The 16,977-nt window shown below is 32.2% G+C and overlaps 1 protein-coding gene across 10 annotated transcripts in view; it reads left to right on the top strand.

Moving 5' to 3' along the window:
• The window catches only part of LOC140447911 (G protein-activated inward rectifier potassium channel 3-like), a 145,040-nt gene that overhangs the window by 91,288 nt on the left and 36,775 nt on the right, over positions 1–16,977 (top strand). The window contains exon 1 of one of the 10 annotated variants that reach the window (XM_072540896.1): positions 10,826–10,918. The exons of the other annotated variants lie outside the window; for them this stretch is intronic. Coding sequence (XP_072396997.1) covers positions 10,863–10,918 — 56 coding nt within the window. The 5' untranslated portion in view covers positions 10,826–10,862. Of the gene's footprint in view, positions 1–10,825; positions 10,919–16,977 lie in introns of those variants that run through there. 10 annotated transcript variants of the gene reach the window in all.

Here is a 16,977-nt window from a genome sequence, read left to right as displayed (position 1 = left end):
TCGGATCTTATGGAAAAGAATGCGACTCATCAATATTCAAGGAGACAAAATTTTGGAAAATAATGCTAGACGGCAGTCTACAAATACCAACACTATGCCAATTAACAAGAGACTCAGAAACGAGAGTTCCTTATGTAGTCATTGGAGACGAAGGTTTCGGATTACACAAAAATTTACTAAGGCCGTTTGGCGGGATGTATCTGGACCAAAATAAGCGAATATTCAACTATTGTTTGACTAGAGCTAGGAGATACGTTGAATGTGCCTTCGGTATCTTAGCTAATAAGTGGAGAATATTCCATCGGCCTCTAGACATCGATAAAATAACAGCTGTATGGACTGTTAAGACATGTACTATTCTACACAACTTTATGAGAGATAAGGATGGCTCAAACAGTGATAATAACGTATCTGAAGAATTTAGTTACGAAAACCTAACCCATGAAGTAAGAACACGAGGTGGTAATACTCCCATTTTAGTTCGAACAGAATTCGTGAACTATTTCATCTCCGAAGCTGGATCAGTTCCATGGCAAGATGAAGCTATTTAGAATGTAATTAAATAATAAAACAGACACTTACCGAACTCTTGTCTTTGTCTTTGTTCCATAGTCTCAAAATCCTCCAATAAAATAACGCATATTACGCGCCAACCTGCAATACTTGCAGTATTGTCTTTGTCCAGCCTCTTGTCCCAAAGGTTTGGCCTATCTTCCACTAAACTAATTAACATTTCCTTGTCTATTAACTTTTCCCACTCCTGGGTTGACATGGTTGATCTGTGATTATAATAATTACTACACACAATACACGCTCGCGTTCTCTATGAATTTACAATAGAAAATACGAGTCAAAACCTGTCGCATCACTCCCTTTCCTACACCCCGCACACACCGCCCGCCTAGGACACAGTATCTATCCGGTAAAATTCTACGTATCCGTATATTTTTAACTGTTCCGTCCTCGAGTAGTCGATGACAAAACGGATTGTCATTTTTTTAACGGAACGATATTTTTTACTGTATACGGAATACTGTGCCATGTGTGAAGTCGCTCATACAACTACGTATGCCATCAACGCAAAAAAACACGTACACGATAAAATGGAACAGAGAAAACGGAGACATGTGTGAACGGGCCGTTAACTAGGGTACCTAGGCCCTAGGATAACCGCCTATCCTATCGAATAAGTTATCGTACCGTACGTACCATCTGATCAGTGTATAGGGAAGTTAGACCTCTTTAATTGGCGCCCTAACATCGGTTTAAAATATCTTACTTAATCCGAATACGTGAAAACGTTTTTTAATTGAAATCATAAGCGACTCGTTTTAGAAGGGCATTGGGCATAACTGTTTGTCGTTCAAAATTTCATCATTTTGACATAACAATCGACAAATTTTGATTTTTTATAAAAAAAAATTGATGCTCTTATGTCAAGTCCATATGACGCAATATTTTCGAGAAAAATCCATTTGCACTTTTAATATAACAATACATACGTTTCCATTGACTGACAAATTCAGTTCTACTTGTGAAAAATAAACCAAATAACAACTATCTTATTGTCAAACTGTTATATAAAGATTCTTTTCAACTAATAACTTGACTTAATATTGTTGTAAAGCAATTTTCTTGAGGCATCTTAATGCAATTACTATTTTCTTTTTGGAAATAAGCCACGAAGTTTATTTTTGAAAGTTTATTTAAAATTCTTTATAAATGTTAGAAAATTTAAAATCCCTTTCGGGTTACATCACAGAACGTTTTCGGACTAAAAAGCCCATCATCAGTGTTGTTACTCGGTGCACATATGTTAAGCCACCAAATATGAACAAGAAAATTAAAAATGAGGTTAAGAAGGATCTGATATGGTACAACACGATGAAAATATCTAGAGTAATAGAAAAAAAAACTTTTAAACTTCATAAAAAACTTTTCTACTTCATACAAAAAATTTTAACATTACTCAGACAGACCATGTCCATTGGAAGAAAAAAATCCACAAACTAAGAACAGGGCCAAATCATTGAAAATGTAGATCAAATATGAACGGTGATGAACGGCATGTGGAATGCAAATTATAGATTCTCTTGTCGACTAATTTATCAATATGTCTGCTTTGCAAGTTGTAGAAAGCGCAGTGGTAAAAATTTGAATTTAGTTTCGTCAATTAGGAAATCTTAGGATTTCTAATGTTGTCATTGTTTACAATTCGAATATTTGAAATACGTTTTATATATAGTTAATAATAGTTAATAATACTGTGACTAGATGGCAGATACAATTTCTAAATCATATTAGTGTGTTGAGTGTATTGAATGTTACCTTTAGGTTGGTTTTTTTCTAAATCTCTCTCACTCACTCTAAATATATAAAGGAGATGAATCTAATAATACAGAAGAAATTTACCACGTCAAAAATAAATTAATTTAAACTGTAAAACTGAAACGCAATTTCTTTATATCTCCATCAACAAAATTGGAATAGTTTAAAACACAATAATTGAAGTATATATTTTCTATTAAAAGCATTTAACAAAGCTTTCATACTAATATATTACCAGATTTTATTAAATTATCCCGCTAATTATTGAATTCGTTACACAAAAACAATGGAATATTTCGAAAGAACAATAATTATTAGTGTAATTAGAACTTAAAAGATTGTTCACACAAATCAGATAAATATTTTTGACAAATACTACAATTTTTGCGGTACCTAATTAAAAACACACCTAAACATACATTTTTATTTATGATTCAGTCCGTAATGTGTAAAAGGTATTGTTATAATTTATTATGAAGCAAACAGAAGTTCACATTACTTTATTAAAAAGAAAAAGAAAACGGTAAGAGCGTTTTATTTATTAAACAAAATAATATAGATAAAAGTAAAATACATCATCATTCTCTTCGCCTTTATCCCTATGCAGGGTCGGGTTCTCTAATTACATATCTTCATAAATTGTATAATACCAATATCAATCCCCTTTACCGACATGTTCTGTCTAAGCATCTCCCTCAGGTCTTCTTTGGTATATCTATCCTACTCCTCCCATGAACTTGCAAATCAGCAATTTTTGGCATCAATCGATGCATACTAACCCCAAACTTCACCTACTATACTCGTTCTAAGTTTTATAAATATATAGCTATATATTTGCTAGGTATAGCCTTTTACTCCGATATGTATCTAAATTTTACCCCTGAAAACACCATCTTTTTGACTCTTTACGTAGAAAAGACGTTAAAATTAAAATAAAAGATTGAATTTTATTTCAATTCGAAATTTCACCATTGTTCTATACTTGTTTCGTGTATCAGGAACAGTTATGGACGTTCAAACTAAAATGAAATACAGTCTAGTATTTGGCCATTATAATAATAATTACAGCCTAAGTACGCTAGCAACGACATCTATACGAAGCAACAAGAATTCGAAAAAACTCTTTTCGATAGCGAATTAGGTGAAACGCAAATTCAAAGCCTTATACTTAACTTTTAACGTCTTTTTTTTTACGTAAAAAGTCAAAAAGATAGTGTTTTCTGGAGTGAACTGTAAATGCATGTCGGAGCAAAAGGTTATTCCTAGCATCATTCAATAGCTTCGAGTCTGAGGTTTTTAATTTGCGGTACACCTAATTCGCTATCGAAGAGAGCTCTCCCGACGACTTGTTGCTTCGTATAGATGTCGCTGCTAGCGTACTCAGTATTTTTATTGTTATTATATAGACTGCATTTAATTTTAGTTTGAACTTATACAGATGTTCCTAATGAGAATTGATTAACTCGAAACACTTGTAGAACAATGATGGAATTCGAATTGAAATTAAATGCATATGTACAATAATTTAAATTCACACCTGCATGTTCTCTTCTCACTGAAAGGTTTTAATAGATGGTCGTAAAATATATTATTGCTTTCCAGTTTATGAAACTATAACCCATAAATCACACACCTGTATTTTTATTGTTTTATTTTTACTAAAAGATTTCTTAATAGTCGATCATAAAAAATCATTTTTTTGTTACAATTTACAAACTAAAATGCCATGAAAAAGATCGTTAAATCTCCCCTTGCTGAAAATACCTATAAATTGCCAGTTCTTTGTCGTAAAAAATATTCTCTCATTCACTCTCATCCTTAGTGTACATTTTAATTCCACTACGTATTAAACGTACATGATAAAACAGCAAAGTGTTAGTTAAACTTAGTTATTTTCAAAACAAATTGTAAAATCAAAGTGTTTGTAAAATTAACTGAGCTCGAATGAAATAAAAATACTTCAACTCAAAATCTACTATTACTTCAACATCGACTTGTACCTGCTTCAATGAAGAATAATTAATCAGATTCTTTTATAATTAACTACTTAGAAGTTTAGTTCTAGTCTTGTGTTGAGGAAAATGGATATCCACAACATTTAAATTTTGTCAGTTTTAGTCAACTTATTTCATGTTAGAGTTTAATATTTAATGTCAGTTCCAGTTATGTTTATGCCCAATACCATCATGGATAATTTAAATGCGATTATATTATTTTTCTTCGTTTCGTATATATGGTACTACGGCATAAGGCTTACTATGCTTTCCTTCCTGGACATTTATATTTAAAAGATTCGTTCATCCTTTCTTTAAATGTCTTCATTCTAACTACATATTCCTTTACTGATTTCTTCTCTTATTCAGGTTATATATATTTTGCTCAGCTTGAGTCTGGCACAACGTTTAACACGTTTCAGAAATTTTATTTCTTGTGCGTATATTAGGCTTTTTTTGTCTTTTTGTGGTTATACAGATTCCGATTCCGCGTGCCAAGATTTGTTCATTGGTTAATTGTTTTATAAAGTTTGATTTGTTTATCTATTCCTGTTGGATTTCTCTGGTTTCCGTTGATAACTCCGTATGTACAACTGAGTTTGTTTTTTTGTTTATCGTTATTGTAATCTTATAAACTTTTAATTGCATTTATTAGAAGTCTTGAATAGACAAAAGTATAATGGAAGGACAGATAAGAGTCTGGAAGACTATTGATGAAATGTTTAGGCGACAACAGATTAAAAACTCCGAGAATTAAACAATACATATTTGCTTTGTAGATTTCGAAAAAGTATTTGATAACATGAATCTAAATACTTTGTTGAACTTTATCGATAAAAGGTGCAATTATCTTAGAAATATTAGGTGTAATGTGCAGCATTTTGTAAGGAAATAATATACATAAGAAAATTGAAAACTTGTACGAAGGTTCACTAATTCTTTTAAAGCAGAATCATCTATCACAAGTGTGGGTTTTTCCGTTAATGTTGACAACTAAATAACCCTTGTATAGAGATATTAGTGGTTAAAGTATTGGTTTTCATTATATTTTTTCCATAGCTAAGGTTAAAGTGTTGCTATAACAACTGTTTTGAGTAGATAAAGTATCACATTAACCGCAAGGGTAGATAAAGTGACACTTTAACAGCAAGAGTAGATAAAATGTTTTAACTTTTTTTTATTCGATAAAATTTACAAATTCAAACACATTAAGGATTCGAGACAACTGAAATTTTACAATTAACATTATTAGAAATATCTATTTTTGGTAGCTTTGTATCCTCCACTCAGGTTTTTTAGTAAGGTGGTTAACTTGCTGAATTTAGAAATGTCATAAATTTCATTCACCAACAACGTACGCTTCAGCATCGAATAATACGAAAATGATGACGCTTTCTTCGACTTTTCAGAAAAATACGAAAGAAATATTTTTTCACTCACGCCATTGATATTCTTAATGCTTTTCCACTTTTTAAAAGACTGGTATTCTTTCTCATACATCATCCTAGATTTTTGTGGCAACAATAAACTTTCTGCTTCCAACGCTGCATTTTCTACATCTGATGGCAGGTTTTCCTTTTTTTGTGTCAATTCTTTTCTGTTCATTTCGTATTTATTTACTCTGTACACAAAACGCAACAATATTCTCCGCAAAAACCAAAACGTAACATTTGCTTGACATTTGTTGACATAGTAATTCATATCCCTAGCAACGGAGCAACACAATTCCGATTTTTGTGCTAAAAATTACAATTTTCTTTGAAATTCTATTTTTTACCTGAACTTACTCGAGACTGACGTCACGACGCTAAAAAACGCTCTCGAAGATAAAGTACAATTTTATCGTCTTGTACAATAAATAATTATTATTAAATCGTTTTCCTCAGTTAAGACGGAACACAAGCAATTATTTATTTCAGTTTGAAAAAATATTTGTCTTAGAAAATGTTTGAGGGTAAAGTTGATGGCGTTCCATATGCCAAGAATGCAGCTTTTCTAACCGGCACATGTGTATATAATTTAATAATATATTATTAAAAAGTTGGATATGAAATAAATCACTGCCCTCTCGTGCTTAATTATATATAAAACATTAAATAAAAGTGGAAATAAAAATTTGAAAATACATTGAAATAATTAGAAAACGTAGATTATATCGCTACAATATTGACTGAAACCATCTAAATAATTCAACGTGGAGTTAGTTTATTCTGTAATAATAAAGTGGTAATAAGTACATGACAGGTTGTGAGTCTAGCTTGTAGGCAAGCCTTAGAATTCTCGCCTGACCCTTTTAATTCAATTGATATAGTGGTAAATTATCAATTTGTGCTAAATTATAAAAGTGGTCTTTAGTTAACTGTGATTGTTTGCACAAAGAGATAGTTATGGAAGAACAGATTTTTTAAATCTACAGTGTATGCAAAAAAAGACATTAATTATTTATTATCTCATTTGACTCATTTTCATTAAGTTTTATATTTTGACATCCAAAATGTTTGCACTGTGGGCAAAAAGACATATATACCCTCTTAAAAATAGTATTACGTATACGTAAGTATCAATATTTAAGTAAATACACTTGAATGGTTTATTGTTAAAAGGGAGTAAACTTTATTTGCTACTGTTTCGAATTATAACCGAGTAAAAACCTTTCTCTCAAAAACAAAAAATGGAAAAATTTGAATAGTATTGCTTCGAAGCTATTTTCTTGTGGCATTTTAAAGTAATTACTATTTGAATGGGAATAAGCCACAATTGAAGGCTAAAATAAGTTTATTGACGTTTTAATTTCCACTTCGGAAATCGTTCTCATGTAAAATAGAAATTGATGGCATCAGTATTGAACAAGTAATGAAAATAAAATACCTGGAAATTACACTGTCTAGCTATGGAGACCTAGACAAAGAAGTGAGAGATCAAGTACAAAAAGCAAATAGACTGGCAGGATGTCTTAATAACAGTATATGGCGAAACAGACACATTAACACTGAGATGAAGTCAAGAATTTATAAAGTCAGTGTAAGACCAATAATGATATGAGCCACAGAAACAAGACCCGACACAGCCACAACGCGAAGGCTATTGGAAACGGCAGAGATCAGAGTACTGAGAAGAATTACAGGAAATGCGCTGAGAGATCGAAAGAGAAGTAAAGACATTAGAAGAAAATATAACGTACAGTGTATAAATGAATAGACACAAAATAGAAACAAGAATTAAATAACCATATAAGCAGAATGGAGGAGACCCTTGTCGTCAAAATAGAAAGAGATAAGTCACCAATCGGCAGAAGAATTATCTGACGACCACGCAAAAGATGGAGTGACAACCTTCCATATAGTTATTAATCCGCCAATGAACAAGCAGAATTGCTTATAAAGAGGAAAAAGAAGAAGAGGAAATCGTTCTCAAAATACAAACATTAATAAATTACTCATTTATATTGACAATTTAGGCATATATTATACATTTTAAAGTAGACGACTTCAGAATTATATTGCCAATATCGCTAAGTTGTGTTCCTGGGACGACTTCGTTCCTGTAATTCGTCTTTAAAAAGACAACCACATGCCATGATAACAGTAAAAATTCTCCTGTTATTGATTCCATAGTAAGTAATGAGGAAAAAACCAGGAAAAAAACCTCATAATAGTATCCCGATATTGTAAGTATTTGTTCTTACATTTAGTTTAATCTCAATTAACACCAAATTCCTATTTTACATGTTTGTTATTTAAAAAAACAACATAAATGATATATCCTCGATATGTTACTGACTTACTAATAGTGGTATTTTTTTTATTAACTTCTTCTTTTAATATGGGTAACCAAATCCTACCGCATTCTGCCGAGGAATTTGTGACACAATTGGTCTCATTTAGCATAATTAGCTTCTTTGATTTTCTCTTTTTACCATTTGTTTCCTTTAGGACTATACTTAAATTATTCCATTTAATCCTATGTTTATTTTTCCCATGCTTGTTTACATATTTGAGATCTATCAAATTCTCTATTTTTAATATAAGATTGATGTTCACCTATTCTAACATTTAATAGCCTTGATGTTTCACCTAAATAAAACTGATCGCATTCACAAGATATTTTATAAATATAATTCTTTGTTCTTACTTGTTCATTGTTAGGTTTAATTTTAGATAAAATGGATCTTAATGTGTTTGTTGTTTTGAATATTGTTGAAATATTGAATTTATTTCCTATCATTTTAAGTCTTTCTGATAACCCTTTTATGTATGGTATTCTATTTGATATGGTATATGGTATTCTGTTCTATTCGGTCGTATTTATCAATATATTTTTAAAACATGTATTTATAAATAAGGAATTTTTAACAATCGAAAATCGGCATAGCTGGAAAGTCTCTTCTAGATAGAGAAATAACTGAAGACATAAGAAATACATGTGGGGTAGACAATTTTAATAGTTGGGTGCTAAATAGGAAAAAAGGCATGGCCATTATTAATTACTAGAATGGAAGAAAAAGAATGCTGAGAACCGCTCGAGATAAATCGCCAACTGGACCGAGAAGTATAAGCCGACCGAAAAAAACTGGGGAGACAACCTGAACGTGGTGCAGGTGGATAAAGTTTAAATCGGAGATTCGTCTAGAATAAACAAGGAAGAAGAAAAAGATTATTAAATATTGAGAAAATATCTGACTTAGCAGGGTCCAGCGATGAAATTTCAGCAATTGAATTAAAGAGAGACAAGCGTTTAACACGAGTAGCTCAACAGCTGTATTTTGCAGTATTGTAAATAGAGCATGAAATTTATTATTGGTGACAACTAGAACAGTTTTGTAGTAGCCTAAATGCATCGAAGGGGACTAAAACCAATTATAACTCATGTTGAAGACAGAATACACGTCATAATATAAGTAGGTTGTGAAACCTGTTTATTTAATCCATTAAAATTATTCCATACAGTCGAGAACATGATATTGACCAAGTGGCCGCCGCCAGAGTTGATGACAATACGGGCCAGTTTTATGGCATTTTATAATATTTTCCTTCAAGAAGTGCTTCAAGAATCTAAGACTTATTGACGTAAACCCACGATTTCAAAAAACCCCATAAAAAGAAGTATGGAAGAGTTAAATCGGGTGATCTGATCGGCCAGTGCAACGTTGCACCGTTCTGTTGGAATCACATATTCTCCAGTTCCAATTCACCCAATTAAGGAAGAAAAAATTCGGTAATCGTGGCACTGTAGCGCGCTTAGTCCACAGTCGTCGTTTGTCCTGCGACATTCTCAAAGAAAAATTGCCCGATGACTTCTCCAGCGTAAACAGCACACCACGCAGTAACTTCGAGAGGGGATAATGGATTTTTCGTGGGTGATACAAGTATTGGTACACCAGAAATAATAATTCACTTATATAAAATGTAATTCTGTGCTAAGTTAGAAATGAGCCTCATCGATGGTGATCATTTTAGATGAAAAATCGTCCTTCTCTTCGTTGGGAATCAAGATGGCTCGAGCGTAAGTTAGATACGTTTGTAGGTCAACAACTAACAGCTGATGCACTGTCTACATCTTATAAGCGAACATACTCAGATTTTTTACCAAAATTCTGCGTAGAGACCGCCGGCTAATGAAAAATTACGTCGAACGTGATCTCGTCGATGTTCTGAACTCTTCTTCGACATATTGGGTAAAAGTAGCGATATCTCGGCAGAGCGGCTGCTCGTAGTCTGGCCAGTCTTTAGTCTGGCCAGTCTGGAGCATCTCATGTTGTCCCAGTCTCTTCAAGTTGAGTGGCCAAACGTTGCAGTGTTTGTCCAGTTGGTGTCGGACGGCCAGGAAATCTGCGATGAAATTCGCGCTGCGCCACCACAATCGACGAGTTGTTGCACAAAATAATGGAAACAATTATTCCGCTTTCTTACGAAGTAAACCGATTCATGGCTTGTTGATTTATATTCTGAGTTTGCTTACTTTACAAATGTCAAAACTGAATTGATATTTGATGCCATTCGCAAAAGTTATAGCCTTTCCCAATAGGGTGATTACTTTTGCCCCACCTAGTAGATTGTTGTGTGTAGTCAATAGGAATAGTGAATTTTCAAAATTTTAGGCATAGTCTGTGATGTGCTGTTAAAATGTTGTTAGGAATAAAATCACGTACAGCTATGGACAAATTGTATGTCGACTCCTGGTGCCTACAGTTTGAAAATCCAGTAATGCCCACTTTAATTGTTGGAGAGTGTATATGGTCCGAATATACGAGTATATTAAACAGTAACAGATTTTGTAAACAGCTGCCTATTTTCAATAAAGTACCTGAATAGTCATTAAATGCACACAACGTACAGTCAGTTTATTAGTTTTCTAACATAAAAATTGATTCATTGTTTAACAGTCAATAAAATTTTACAACCACATCCAGCAGTAGCAAATATTTGTCGTCGTAATTACTTCAGCATATATTTTTCATAAAACGATTTCCGTGTACGAATTATTACACAAAACAAGTGAGTTATTTTTGCATGGATTGAACAGATTTATGCGGAGAGCACAATGCCTGTCTCTGATGGAATAATATGGATTTCAAAAACAGTCAAACAATTTCGAAGGTAAACAATAATATTTTATTTAATGTCTTTATAGGTAAATTCAATACGGAATAAAAAATATAAAGTTTCACATTCATAGAAACAAAAAACAAAAAAAATAAAAAAGAAAAAGGAAAGAAAGGAAAAAGGAAATTTTTTTAATGATTGCACTGTTTGGAGGAGTGTTTACAATATACTTTGATGAGGAAACGATTTTAAAAAACTTTTATGTAAATATTAATACAAAATAAATGTTTACACTTAACAGTTATCATGGGAACCAAAATCTGACAAAGAAACTTAATAGACACTTATCTATCTAACAAATTTTTCTTATCACCTTTAAGATCCTGTATAATAGCATTTACAATTTTCTACACTTATGTCAAACAAGCTGGAAACTTTATTCTTTGGAATTATTTTCCATTACCCTAAAAGATCAACTCTAAGTTCTCCTAAAAGTTCGATTAAATATACATTGACAATGTGGCAATATAAAGGTTTATCGGTATAAAATTCTTTTAAAAACAACATAATCTTAACCCTTGTAACCCTTAGGTACAAAGTACAATTTCTTAAAGGAATTGGACAATAATTCTGTATGTGCCTCGAACATATTTCAGTCCATATTATAACTGAACTCCCTTAAAAAGTTACTCTAGAGATAAAAGTGGAATTCGCACATCGTTTATTCCATCCATCTTATGGTACTAATTCGAGTCCTGACTTGCCTTAGCAAACCTCTCCATTCATTACAGTCTGTACCCATTCACGATCGACTGCCAAGGAGGTTTCTTGTGTTCTCATCCACATCATCCTCCCATTGCTTTCTTTGTCTTCCGATAGAGTTCTTTCCCTACATTGTTGTATTCAACAGTTTTTTTGGAAGCCTGCCCTCTTCCAAATTCTTAAGTCATCTATATCGTTATTATTTTCTTCTAAATTGTTCATTTACTTAACCAGTTGTAATTTTTGTGGTTATCAATCAAGAACAAAATCAAACCATTCAATTCATCGACAGGAATGCAGTCATTATTGATAGCCAGCAATTGCTTGGAGAACTCTTCGGGAGAAAGATCGTTTAACAATGCAACTTACTTGTTTCTAGTCAATCAGTTTCATTAGCTTATCCCGAATCGTAACGTTGGTACATTCATTCGAACTAGTCGGTTCAATATATCTGGATCAAATTTACTTTCACATTCCAACTCTGTTGCTCAATTAACAATTTGGCGATGACATTTCTAACTTGACTAACAAATTGCTGCACATGGCGTAATAAATGTTGTTTTTGATCAAAAGCAAAGCCTGGTTTTTCTTCTTCTTCATTACTCCTCATTCACCTCTAGACATGTCATCCTTGTACTTGTTCTACAATTCACGTGGCTACGATGGCAAACATGCCGAAATAATTATCACAAATAATGAGCGTATCTGACTTGGAGATGCAGAAACAATTGCTTCACAATTGTCATCTCACAATGATTATTATTTTCAAGTAAATTGAGCTTTTGATAAGCTGCACTAAATGATGGACATACTACACCTTTGTCAGTTCGAAATAATTGAGATGATATCGACCCACGAACATTCACCAAAAACCGCAAGTAGCATTCGCCACATCTGATGAATTGTGTAAATGTAACTAATAGCATTTGTAAACAGCACATCCAAATGATCAGGAATCACTTTGCCTTGCTTCCTATGTTGACAGTTGTTTCAGTGTTACCAATTCCTAAAAAATAACCGAAGATCAAAATTAATAAAACGCTTCAGCCGTTCTTGAGTTGTAGATGGTGTAACTAACACAATTTACGACTTTCAATCGACGTGCGCCTTTTTGTATCAATTGTTTGTGTCAACGAATTAATTGATATACAATGCTAACACAAAAAGTCCATTTTGAGTGACTCACGATATTCATTTTGGAACTATATGAAAGTTTGTTCTGGAAAAACTATGGAACCAAATTACTTTTGTTATCTTTTGTTGTTTTAATTCACACCGAAAAGCATATAAAATCATTTTATAGAAATGATCCCAAGTAAATCTCATCTTTTAAATCATTTTAGTTTTCTTTTAAGTCAGTCTTCAAGAAAAATATGATTCAAATTATAATACGCTGGTATAATATTAAAATTTCATAATACATATATCAAATTTTACTACGATGTTAATGCTATATTTGACGTTTTTATATGCCTGCTGCCGTATCTCGAGACTTAAGTAGCAGTCCCAATATTATTTAAACATTCTATCTTATTCCATCATATATTGGATATAGCAATAAAAGTGTTATTTTTATAGTTATTAAACTTGTCCAATCTCTCTGACTGTTCTATTTTCGGTAAAGATAAAATCTAGTGTTGTTTCGAAACTAGTTCAAATCATTAACCAACACTATAAACAATAGAAGCATTCACCTACATGCTCAAATGACATGATATTTAAAACCTTTGCATAATTTATTGTTCTCGTTCATTTGAAACAATAAAGGTGCTATGTCACATGTCAAAATACGTCACTGATATTAAACATTTTATATTTCTCCGTGTAAAACCGGTTTGTACTGGAGTATTAATTTAATTTAATATGCCTTATCAACGATGTTTAAATATTAGTTCTTTTCGTGACATTAAGTTGATTGACATGTTTATAATGAACAAATTAATGTTAGACATTTCTTTTCGTAAATATTTGCATGTACTTCATTGGCTTTCTTGAAGTTACAAATGTTAGAAGCTAAGAAGATAATAATGTGCATGTGCTTCATAGACTTTTAACTAATATCGAAAAGCTCACAATCGATAGTGCTACTGTGTCCTATTCTCAACCCGTATGTATGTAAAAGAAGAAAGATGATTTTCAAACAACTCATACTAAATTTTAAAGAATTCATTTGCGAATACTCTATCTTTATATTTTAGTCAAAAATTCTATACAAAACGTATTAACTATTGAAAGTACGTTTATTACAAACTACGTTTAGCACAAAAATTAGACGAAGATATCAATGGTACAGCAGAAGAAATGTACCAAATTTTAAAACAGAAAATTCACGAAGCAGCACCGGAGAACAGACGATTTAATCCAACTGGTAGGGGAAAAGAAGAACTTATATGGTTTAATACAAAAATGGTAAAGACCGAAAAAACCATAATCGATATAAATATGTGAAAAAAGAAAAACGAAATTAAAAAGAGGAAAAAGAAAATATGTGAGATAACTGTATAAATTATTCCAAGTTTGAAACAAATGTCTGAAAAATATCGACAAGTGTTTAACAAGGCGGCTTCCAGTAAAAGTGTAATGTTGTAGGGGGAAAAATATAACTAAACAGCAGATAACACTAGCTAATTAAATGCGCCACTCAATGACTGTCGAGATTAAGATCGTTTCTCCGTTAAAAAATGCCTGTGCCTATTTCATGCACCTCATTATAATTTCCGCTTATATCTATATGACGTGCATTTTCGCCTGAAAGACCCGAGTGCAGTTTTAAGCGATTTTAAAGGCGTGAAACTCGGCTCCTTTCTCCCTTTCCAGCTGTTTCATGTATATTGGATCCGTCTGTATACTCCAGTCGTCAGGGTCGAAAATACCACTGAACCTTTAAAAATCATACGAACAAGCTGAATTTCGCTGATAATGTCAATTATGGCACCTCAAAAATATGCACAAAGTGTACCGCTCCTATCCCCGGCTTCCCCCTTAAAACCCCACTCGTACGGGGGAAAACTGAAAAAACTGATTTACCAAGAATCTATACGCCGTAGAAAAAAATGTTTCATATAAAAAGTATATAGTCGGTTCGCTATTCCGAGTCCGAACTGTCTAGTGAATTTAGTAATTATTTTTTTGCGAAGTTAGTTACTTTTTGACAGACTAGAAGTGGCTGGAAATTGCTATACAACCAAACACACGTACTCATAGCCAATATTAATAGTAAACAAACTAAATAGTAAATAAAATAGAAATTTACGAATTACCGACAATCAATGTTTATTTATTTCCACCATATAATAAATAGTTATGTTAAATTATAACAACTGAAATATATCTTTTAAATATATACTACTCAAAATTTTATGGGTTTAGGATACACTTCCACTATTTATAATAATACTTCTTTTTTCAATGAAAGAAGTGTGTAATAAAAGTTTATTTAAGCTGTTAATACTGTGAGCTAGGAACTTTTTTGTTGTAGGTTTCCAGCTATGAATCTGTCAAAATATGCCCGAGTTGAGCGAATGGACCTTAGCTGAGATCATTTTAAACAAAAATATTTATTACCATTTTTTATATAAAATAAACTATTCTCTCAGAGGCAACGCTTGAAGCGACTAGGCTCTAATCATGGAAGTTATATAGCGACTGGTAAATAGAAGTGATAAATTTTATTGAGCTCATGAGAATCGTAACAAATAGCAAAAATCGCGCATCGTTTATTTATTTTCTTCACCTTCAAAACGCATTTTGATTTTGGTCCGTTGGATACTCTGATCAAAAAATACCGAATTTTTACCGTCGAGGTGATACAATTTTTTTTTTTTAATTGATTTCGCGCGCGTAGCTGATATTCAAAAATGCTGCAAGCGTTGTTTCTGAGAGAATCGTTCATTTTTATTTGAAATATTTTTTTCTATGTCGTACAAATTATTGGTAAATCGATTTTTTCCGTCCCCCCACCCCCTACGAGTAATAGTTTTTGGAGAGAAAGTAAAAATAAACATTTTTGCATATTTTTGGGGTCCAAAAATTGACATTTTTAGCAAAATTCATCTTGTTTGTATAATTTTTAGATGTCAAATCACTGACGACTGTTTTACACAACATGCTATATGCGTCGAGTCAACAAGTGCATTTAACCATTTAAGTAATTTATTTATAGTTAAAAGTTTATAGTTATAGTTAAAATATATAAATTTATAGTTATACTTTAGAGTTAAAAGTTTAATTTATATTTAAAATGTCTGGTTATGTTTGTGCTCCCAACAACACTGTTAATTAATGTTTGCAGATCTTCTGGAGTAGAAGCTAGGAGTACTGTATCGTCCACATATCGCAAATTATTTATGAAGTCACTGTTTACAATTATTCCTTCTTGTTTTTCAGAAAGTGCATTTCTGAACATTCTTTCGGAGTAAACGGTGATGTGATTCCAAACCGTCTACTAAAACTTATGTTTGATTCCAATACAAATTTGCAATTATGCGAACGTCTCTGCCATCCAAACCAATGTTTCTTAGAACTTCGATCAATATACAACAGTACGCCCAACGAAAATATGTAATTTACCATTTTTTTGGCGGCCGTTTTGGATTTTCTATAATGAACTCTGTTCTACTAGTCAAGCCCTTTCATTTGATACCCATATTGAAGTAGTTGTGAAAAAATATGTAATCCGCTATTTTGCAGCGGCGTCCATCTTGGATATACAATAATACTGAATGTATGTAGTGTATGTATAGTCGGTTCGCTAATCTCAGACACAACTATCTAGTAATTTCAGTAATTATTTTTTTGCGAAAGTTAGTTACATTTTAACAGACTAGAAGTGGATGAGAATTACTATATTTACAACCAATCACACAAGCTCATAGCCAATATTAAGAGTAAACAAACATAAATCTTACTCCAATCAATAATTCTTTATTTACACCATAATATAATTACACAACAGACAATGGAAATGCTTCAAATATACATTTCTACTGCAAGAAGTTAAAGGTTACGGAGTACCAAGCAAGCTTTAAAGTTTCATATCCATTGGATTATAAAAATGAAGTTCTCAATCCCAGCATCTGGCCTAAAGGTTCAATGGTTCGTCGTTTTGACTTCAAGTACAAGAATTGTACTAACCGCAGTTAACAACAAAACCAGAAATAATTGTTACAAATCCGGCTTAGGCAAACTAGATACTACAAATAATTTTAAAGGCAATACCAATCAACTAAAAATCATATGTATTAACTCTGAATCTATTGTAAACAAAATAAATTGTATCGAATTATTACTTAAAACTAGAAGTCTGGATTTACTATGTATATCCGAATCATGGTATAATAACAATAATATAA

This window comes from Diabrotica undecimpunctata, chromosome 1 (assembly GCF_040954645.1).
Source record: "Diabrotica undecimpunctata isolate CICGRU chromosome 1, icDiaUnde3, whole genome shotgun sequence".
NCBI classification, from domain to species: domain Eukaryota; kingdom Metazoa; phylum Arthropoda; class Insecta; order Coleoptera; family Chrysomelidae; genus Diabrotica; species Diabrotica undecimpunctata.
Note: the sequence above shows the minus strand (reverse complement) of the source record. Positions and strands in the feature narration are given on the sequence as shown.